Source organism: Bombus pascuorum, chromosome 14, assembly GCF_905332965.1.
Source record: "Bombus pascuorum chromosome 14, iyBomPasc1.1, whole genome shotgun sequence".
Classification (NCBI taxonomy): domain Eukaryota; kingdom Metazoa; phylum Arthropoda; class Insecta; order Hymenoptera; family Apidae; genus Bombus; species Bombus pascuorum.
Genome location: NC_083501.1, coordinates 545,011 through 555,061, shown reverse-complemented (window position 1 = coordinate 555,061; position 10,051 = coordinate 545,011). Strand labels below are relative to the sequence as shown.

Below are 10,051 nucleotides of genomic sequence, written 5' to 3'. Positions count from 1 at the left end.
GTTGAGTCTGGTCTTGTACCTTTTAATTTTCCACGCTTATGCATCTAAATGCGTGAAAATCCGCGGTATATTAACGATGAATTAAACAAGATACGCAAATCGAAAGAACTGACTTTTTCAAAGTATCATTGGTAGATTTGCGATGTTTTAAAATTCATGGTTTCAATTGGGAAACAAAACGGTTAGAAATTTCAAATGGAAATATATTTTAGATTTAGTGCAACGCAAGATTTCGTTTCAAGGATAATTTCACAAGAGCAGGATGGTAATAACGTGGAATTCGACGAAGACCTCTAACTCTAACCTCGAAGTCATTTAGTTCATGGTAATACTGTTCTGGATGAGCGATCGCAAGTAATAATCCAAGCTTAATGGTATACAGGAAAAGATTTTCCTCGATGGGAGAGCAATTATGTCGAAGATCATAGCCTCGGATTATTGACGAGTAAAAACAACCGTAGGATAATCTCTTTTTGTTTCTTTCTTGCAACTCGACTTATTAAGGAGGAAGAGTTTGATTACGATCCTCCAGTTTCGCCGGTTGCGTCAACTGTCGGGAAAACGCTTCCGGTTATTATCGACTTCCTCCCGAACGTTAGGCGAACCGACGCGACTCGTCCCAGGAGATACCACTATGCTTTCTGTACTCTCGATCTTCGTATCCTTTGGAACATCCTGTATATTTAAGTTTCACTTTGCAAAGATAGCAGTTTGCAAAATAGTTTGAATAAACCAACGGAATCATTGTCATTAGAGTTAATATTCGTGGTTTTTTTTTTTATTTTATTTTGGTTATTTTAAAATTTGTCCTTATGGACATTTGGTAAAGTGTTATATCTCATTGGTGAAGAAAAAAAAATAAAATAAAAATAAATATAGCATGTGGGTGGCTACCCCCAGCGGGGTGCCAGCTTCGTTTTTTCCAACTTATATCTTTTATGATTTTCCTGGTAAGAAAGTTTTGCGCTTTCGAATATCAAGTCTATACGTTCCTTCCTTTTTCGATAAATATGATTTAGATATTGGGACCGAACGATCTAACAATTCCTACAAAGACGCGAAAACGTCCAAGATCGTTGGAAATCGATACATCTTTCGACGAATAATTTATTCAAATACTCCGATACCGATTTATCTCGTTTATTATACGTAGCAAGCGATATCAACGCCAAGACAGTCTTTTTAGCGTATTAGAAATAATCAGTTTAAAAGGAGTCTAATAATCATCCTAATAAAACACGAAACGATTATACAGAAGTAAATTTGCTCGGTAGAATTCCGCTTCTATGAATTTGTCGGGGGACAATTAGCTTATATTAGTTTGTATAATAAGAATTCACCGATTCTCTGCACTGTCTATGATCTTTCTTCCATACTAAGAATGTAGGATGCATGGTAGAAATTCAGGTTCAAATTAATAAAGTAGAAACTAAAATTTCATCGAAATAAATAGATAGATAGAGAGATAAAGTTTTGTTTTATGTTATTGTATCATTATAATAATTAGTACGATTGTTATAGCATTTTATAGGTAAGAAAATACTTTCTCTTAATAAGCATTGTTCAATTTGATTTCAGACGCAACACGATTGGACGTCCGCGTGAGTGGAGCCGGGGCCACAGAGCCAGCGTGTCCCAATCGATACGCAGCTAGTCGATCAGCATGAAGTGGCAGAACTGTGGCGGCGTAGGGTCCAGGTGCGTCAGACGCGCTCTGTTGTTCGTGTTCGTCTGGGGCCTGGTGATGATCGCAGCGGTGCAATTCCGTCATGCGGAGAACAGCCTCAGAGAGACACCAACGGCCGAGGAGTCCGCCAACGACCTTCTCCTCGACGACATCTATCGTCGACGCGAGATAATGAAGAACCGTGGCTCTTCCAGTCTTGGTCTCTCCAGATATCTCTTGCAAAGGTCCTCGGCAGACTCCAGTTTCTCAAATTCCGGTGGTTCCAGCCTCTTAACCACTTTGACCACCATATCCAACAATCCAACGAAAAATCCTTCAGAGTTGGAGCCATTGTTGGATAAAAGACCGGCGAAAACAGAGGAAGAGTTGATCGAGGAAATAGAACAGAGGATACCTAGTCTGCCTTTAGCTTACTGGAACAAGAACAGCAAATATCCTGCTGGTCAGAGCAAGACTAAAGGCAATTATAGCTGTTCCAATCTGAAATATCCCTCTATCTACGATATAGAGTTTAATAACGTTTACTGGCAAACGATGCGGACCGGTAACGGCACGTTTCAATTGTTCGGTGCTTATTACGACTGTAGAAAGTTGTCGAGAATAGGGCCAGCCGTTAGGATCGTCGGGATGATCGATAGAATCGAGCCTATCGTAAGGACTCACTGTCAATTTTGGTACGACGGAGAAAGAGATCCTATCATTGTCAAGACCATGGAGTATAAATACATCTGGTACCCTAAATGGGGTAACTACAAACAGGGAATCTATCAGCCGTACGTAATCGCCTGCAAGATTCCCCAGTCTCATTGGTCAAAGGGACCTCCGGCTTCGGTCTCTATGGTAGAAAAGAACTGCGACACTCCCAGCAATAATCTTAGAGTCATATACAATAAGCCAGAACGTAAAAAAGATTTCGCTGTCTGTGTGAAGGGTCTAGATTTCCTTCACGAGGATTTGTCTGTCAGGCTGGTTGAATGGATCGAGTTAATTAGCCTGTTAGGCGCGGACAAGATCTTCTTCTATCAGCTCCAGGTTCATCCTAACGTGACAAAGATTCTAGATCATTATCAGAAATTAGGAATGGTCCATGTGACCCCGCTGACGTTACCCGGTGGGCAACCTAACGTTCCTGCTTTTCAACACATGTATCTGACAAAGAAGACCAATCATAAGAGACAGAACGAACTGATCCCTTATAACGACTGTTTGTACAAGCATATGTACGAGTACGAATATATCGCTTTATTGGATGTGGACGAAGTGATCATGCCAGTGAAAGACGCCACGTGGCAGGATTTGATGAAGAGGGTGCTGCAGAAAGCGTTAAAGATCAGAAACGAGACTAGGGCTTCGTATAACGTGAGAAACGTGTATTTCCTCGACGATTTGTTGCACTCGCATGGGTACTTTAAGGGCATGCCAAAGTGAGTACCATTATAGTCAATATTCTATATTCTATATTTTATATTCTATATTGTACATATTATATAACTTATTTTCCTTTTTTTTTTTTAATTATATTATATTCGACAAAATATGTTTTATGATAGTTTGACTCGAGTGATCTGAACAAAAGAATAAAAGAAAGAGCGACTATTCGTTAATTAAGAAGAAAGTCGATGGAAATTCAATCTTCAGTGAGAAGATAACCATCATAGAAAATATTTTGATCAGAATATAAAGGAAATAAATCTTTCGATGATTATATCGATCGTCGTAATTACGTCCGAGATCTTAGCCTTATTAGAAATTATGTAAAATTGTGAAATTTAGGTTGAACGTAATATTAGATGGTAACGTATCGATAATAACGGTATTCTTCGTGTTGGGTAAACGATCGTTTAGTTTCGAAAGCCGAATAAATTGCACTCAAGATACTTTTACAATTTCTTCTGTGTCATTAAAGGTATTGGCAAATTTTAACGTAACCAACTAAGTATCGGGACCCCTCTTTAATAAAATAACTATAGTATCGACTACGATGTAGCAACCGCTCAAAAGCTGTCAGCCAATTCCGAACCGAAAAGAGGCAAAGCCAAGCGAAACGTAACGAAACCGTAAACGATCTAACACACGTTTCACGAATTTCCTTCTACTTAATCCGTAGATCTTTAAACGGTGAACTATTGGAAATCGATAATGAAAAATTTGAAAGTTTTAGGGTTGAATGAGCTGCGAATTAAAAAATTTAACAAGTTGGAAAGTCAAAGATCGAAGAGTTTAAGAAATCGAACGATCGATAGATTTGAAATTTTAAGAGATCAAAAGTTTGAAAATTTACTATTTTCCAAAATTCGAGAATTAAATGATTCAAACGTTTGAAAATTCGAAAATTCGAAGATGCACGAATCGGAATATTAGAAAATCCAAAAATATGGAAATTCGATTATTTGGAAATTTAAATGTACAAAAATTTGAGAACCGAGCGATGCAAAGTCTTCGTTAAATCGATTCTTTATTCAAAATTTCTCGTATGTTCGCAGGTACATGCATATGTTGCAGCACGTCTATCGTTCGCAAAACTTTACGAAACCTAATCAGTACATCAAGTGCTTCCACAATCCGGAGAGGGTGGTGACCTTGCACAATCACTTCCCTTTGGCCTGTTTGGGCGCCGGTTGCACCAGTTACCCCATAGAGACCGAGGATGCTCAACTTCAGCATTACAGAGCGGATTGCGTGAAATCGTTGAAGAAGACTTGCGTCCAATATCGCGAGAACAGCGTGTTAGACACTACGATATGGCGATACAAGGACCAATTGATCGAAAGAGTCACCAGGACGTTGGAAACTCTTGGTTTCTTTGGACCGAGCTAGCGAGAATCAGGCTTCCTGACTTTCTATTTCGTGTGCTATCGACGACGAAGCTCGAAACCGTTTAGAATCGTTTCCTCCGTTCGTCTCGTTTCTCCTTCTATCGATTTCCTTTAAAACGGTCCAACGTGCGAGAAGTTTGCTACTCGAATGGTCGCTAGGAACGCGTTTGCTTCGATCAACGAAGAATTTTTATCGATTCCGATGTTTAACTATACAAATTTTTTTCTACAAAACTTTCCATTCGGATCGAACATTCGTTGCGTTACGGTGGTTTGCTCGAAATATTTTTTGAAACCAAAGTACGACGATGCCTTGACGAACAGAATATATCGATGCCTGAAATATTAACAAGTACCATATTCTAGTTCCGTGTTTTTGCAAATACCTTAAACAAATTATTTCGTGAATAATTTAAGAATCTCTTATTTGTCTTTTATAAAAATATTACGTATCTTCTTATTGTTATCGATTCTTCGCGATTCGACAAAAACTCGATGTGCCGTAAGAAAAAAGAATCGGTGATTATGAGAACGAAGCGTCGCGATTCACCGACACGTTCGAGGAAGAAAAGGCTGTGTAAATCGGACAGAACGTACGGCGACGATTAGAATAATCTATAGGATAAGGATAAGGATAGCGTTAATGATTTCTCAATTTGTGCCACTGGACGAAATGTAAACTCGATTCGTGGAATCGTAGATCGGAAACGTAACTTTTTTGCTCAACGTCCTTCGAGATAGCCACGAATTATTTGGTTCTCGATCAGTTATGCTGTCACGTGTGTGACACGCTTTTTACGAAATCGAATATCGTCAAACGCAATTGAAAGACTGGCAACTAATCACGGTTGCACTTGAAATTCGAACCGAGGGAAACCCGTTTCGTCGTGTAACGCGAAATACCTTGTTTCTAATAATCATATCATTCGATACATCGAATTTTATCAACTAGAGAAATTCAAATTTTTAACAATTTGTGCAATGTATCGCGTACTATTAAATTATATAATTCAAGTATTTGGAAATATTTGGATATTAAATTCCGAACTTGAAAATTCCGAACCTTAAAAAAAATAGAGATTTTGGCTGTTTTTTAATATCCGAATATTTGCAAAATTTATTAGAACGAATCAGTCGATTTCCTAAATTAGCGAACGCCAACCGAACGTTCGATCAGGCGAATGTTTCGAGTAATTTGAAAAGTCAAATAGTGTTCGACTTGCTCGAAAAATTCGAGAACCGAAGAGACGAGATCGTCGCGTTAAAGGGAACGCTGGTTACGTCGTATATTTCGAATTCGAAAGAGAAGAATCAAAGAAACGAACGATCGAAGACGAGAACTATAAATAGCGAGCCTCGAATATTTCCAAATTCGCAACTCGACAACGTAATCCGCATACGAAACGAGTTTAAATCGATTAATTTCAACGATGAACATCGACGAAGCCTCGTTGTATTTTTAATCGTACCGTATTCTAGCCATTTATCTATCGTTCTCTATCGAGCGCTCTTTGTATCGATCGATCGAACTTACCTAAATACATACAGACGTGCGAGGATAGAAATAAGTTAAACGTTAACGTATTTTATTGTAAAAACGGGTTAGAGAGAAAAAGGAAAGCGACGAATCGATAGCTCGACAAAGGACGTCGTCTCGTTTCTTCTTGTCGGATCGATCGCGCGACAGGAAGATGCATTTACCTATAGGCGTCTGTTCAACCGAGTTGCACGATCGTGTTGTAGGTGAAAGAGATTATAGCGAGATGAAGACTTGATTATATATCGATATTTATAGGTTTCAAGATTCGAAACTATAATTTCAATGGGATAAGGGGATACAAGAAAGGCGAAATTTTCAGCGTCGATTCGGAATCCAAGTACGGAGAGTAAAAGCGAATCCACTTCAAACTCCACAAATCGAATGATTCGTCGTTTAAAATAGACGCGAGCATAAAATACTCGGCGTAACTAATCTTACCTAAAAATTAATTTTTCCACTTTTACACGATTAATACATCTTATTGGAGACGCATATAGAGCTGTTATACATACGTGGTACACACTTTTGTTCTCCGTGTCTCGATTGCTCGTTTTCTTTTTTAACGCTCCATAATACAGAAACAATTATGTAATAAAACGCGAAAAGCAGATTCTAGAAACATAGTCGACGTATCGCTTTAAGAACGACTTTTACAATTTGATATCTAATCTTGGCTACGATCTCCTTTTCGATCAGTCAATCAAAGTCGAAGATTTAGTTTATAAACGTACTATGTCTCTTCCACCAAGCCTATGTTAGTATTAATTAGATTATTATCTTGCGCGACAACTAGGAGCCGCAGTATCGGTTTTTCTTTTTCATCTTTTCCTCTTCTTTCTCTCGATTTCCTCGCGTGGAACGGAAATCCTCCGCGAAGATGAGTCGATTGCGATGTTCGTATCGAAGCGATAACGGGAAGAAAGCTGATTATGGGTATCGATCGGCGAGCGAAACGAACGGTACTTGTCGATTAAAACAGCATCGATCGTTCGTTTGGGACCGTCGTTTTCAATTTATCGTTCAGCAATTCTATACAACGCTTTACGCAGAATGTTTCAAAATGGAGGAGTAAACTAGAATAAAGAGATGGAATTGGCAAATTGTTCAAAGTTTCTCGACGAATCGAGTTAAAAAAATATATTTTTCGAAGGATAAATTGAAAAATGATAGTTAGTTGGAAACATCTCGTACACCGAGCATCGAATTGCTCGGAGAAAGGTTTGGTTTCGATGCGACGATACCAGAGGATGGTCTCGAGTTCACGATCGATGCTGTAATTCCAGTTTACTGTAAACTAACGATCGTAACTCTGGTCGAATAGCGTTTCTTGCGCGTTTCGACCGAGACATAACGAGAGCCCCTTGTCCCAGGGATGTACGAGCACGTTGAATTGCGAAAGACCAGATCGATCTCGAATTCTGTCACGTAAAGCGAAGACGACACGAAATAAATCGTATCGCACGGTTTTCGAAACATTGCGCGATCGCCCGCCATTTTTATGTCACGCTCAAGGGTCACCCATCTTGGGCAATAACGTTTCACGTTCAAAGCGAAAAAAAGAAATTGAAAACCCGTTAAAATGGCTTTCCGCTAAATAGAATTTTGCCAATTTTTAATCGAACGTATCGAATCGGTAATTCGAAAATTTCAAACTTCTGAAAATCAAGTCAAGCGTCTGAAAATTTAAAACGTCAAAAGGTTAAAAACGTCGAAGATTCGTCAGTTCCGGAATACGCAAACCGGCTGCAGGCAAAATTGTCAAGTATTCTAAACTGTAAACGTCCCGATAATGCAAAATTCAGTAACTTAAAGATCCAGACAGTCGCTATTCAGAGATCTCCTTAATACTCGAGATTTTAAGAGTATAATAATGAAAAAATGCAAGAGTACGTAAAATTTGGAAATTTAAAAAATTCCAAATTCTAAAAATTTCTTAGAATCGAATTAACGCTATTATCGTGGCAATCGTAAATAGAAGTACGATCGTTACACGCGATATTACGTCAGAGTTGTCGAAAAAAGAAGATACTTGTAACGTAAAAAATCATCGTTTTCGGAGTTTCATAAAGGAACGAAAGAAAGTACATCCCTGGAACGACCGAATGCTTTTTTCCTACGTGCGTTTTCTTCGTAACTCGAAACGGCCCCCATGGGCGCGTTTTCCTTTCCTTTTTGCATGGTGAACCTCGATCGCGTTCTGCGCGACACGATCGTTTCCTTTCTTTTCTTTTTTTACGCTGTTAGGTGAGAGCGCGATTGACGTTGCACCATGATCTAACGTGTAGATTATTATTATTCCTATTATTATTATTATTATTATTATTATTATTATTATTATTATTATTATTATTACTTCTATTATCATCGTTATCATTACAACTACTACTACTACTACTACTACTACTAGTACTATTACTACTGCTATTACTACTACTACTACTACTACTACTACTACTACTATCATTATTATTATTATCTTTATTATTACAATGTTCTCGTATAGCGGATCTTTTCATTGAAATCCTCTCCAATGAATAAGTATACTTATACACACGCAGTTACTAAGACACAGTGGTATAATCGGCGTTAACCGATCGAAATTCGTTTCTTTTTCATCGTTCAACGCGATCGTAACGATCAGACTGACGATAATATTCCTGTTCAAACGACTATTTACGCTCGGTTTCGCGGTATCTTTGAACATCTGGTAACTATTTCCGGTTTGTCTGATGATTTGGATCGTTTCCGGTGGTCTAGTTCGTTTTTGGTTGACCTGGTGTTTTTAGAAAGGCGAAATCGAGCGTCAAAGTGCCTAAACTCGCGTCGGTCGCGAATAGAACGCGATCCAAGGCTCAGTCTTGACGATCGATCTCTCGTTTTTTATGTAAATACACGGAAGAGTCGGTTGGGATAATAATAAACTATTACCAGATACACGTGTTTCCTTTATCTTTTATGTCTTCCTCTCCAACGGATCTTTCTGACGAAACTTCTTTCAAAGACAGAAAGATAATTGATCGCCTAAAAATGATTAAATCGCCGATGTCGACACTTTGATAGTTACGGTTTAGAAGAAGCTTAATTTTGAATTACGCGCGATTCGAGTCGCTAAAGGTGCGTAATAGGTTACTAGGAAGAGAGCATTTATCGACGTTACCGACCTATTGCGTAATAACGATCGATAGTAAGCCGTAGGAAATGGAAGAGGGCGTACGAAACAGGGTGATTTTCTAGCAGGTCGGTATTTCGTAATCCGAGACACAAAGTTCCGTTTAACGTCACGTTTATTCCGTTCTTGGTTAACGGAAGAGAAGAGTATGCAATTTCCTACATCGAATAAAGATTTTAACGAGTAAAACAGGCGTCGATAAGATGGATACCTGTAGACAAATATCAAATAACCCTCTGAAAGAAAGTTAGTTACCCATCTCGATAGAACCGTGTACGCGATATATGTATTTTACAGATTATTTTGATACGATGCTACAGTGATACTTGTATCGATGTTTTATAATTGAATATTAAACCAAATAGTTAGAAAGGAAATGGAATAATTTTATAAAATTAAAAGGAATTTGTAAATGTACAGTTCTGGTAATTCCAGTTACTCGGTTCAAGAGTACATATACGCATGAATTAATCGAGCTACAAATTCTTCGTAATCCATATAATCCATATAAACAAGATTGCGAAAAAGCAGAATTTGTTGTTTTAACTTCTATTTAATCGTTTTATCGTTGGTTCGATCATTCCACTAATTTACTTTCTAATTTTTCTTTACAAAGAAGGAGTTTCGTAGAATATTTTGGACTCGTGACTTAGCGGGTGGACCTCTCACGACGCTTCGTCTCGAAACGAAATTTCGCCGATGGCATAGGTAGGATAAATTTGGAACAACCATCTCGAACGAAACACGCCTGTGTTTTACGTTAGTTCCGCAGTTAGTTTCGCTTTTCCAACGCCGCGATAAAGAACTCGATATACCGCGATGTTTAACAGGTGTATCTC

At 38.4% G+C, this 10,051-nt stretch overlaps 1 protein-coding gene across 1 annotated transcript; it reads left to right on the top strand.

Annotated features, from left to right (window-relative positions):
* The first annotated feature begins 1,578 nt into the window (after window positions 1-1,578).
* On the top strand, window positions 1,579-5,823 carry LOC132914307 (uncharacterized). The gene is made up of 2 exons (XM_060973305.1): window positions 1,579-3,111; window positions 4,171-5,823. Exons 1-2 carry the CDS (start codon window positions 1,664-1,666, stop codon window positions 4,502-4,504), a joined length of 1,782 nt encoding a protein of 593 aa, XP_060829288.1. The 5' UTR covers window positions 1,579-1,663; the 3' UTR covers window positions 4,505-5,823.
* The last annotated feature ends 4,228 nt before the right edge of the window (window positions 5,824-10,051 follow it).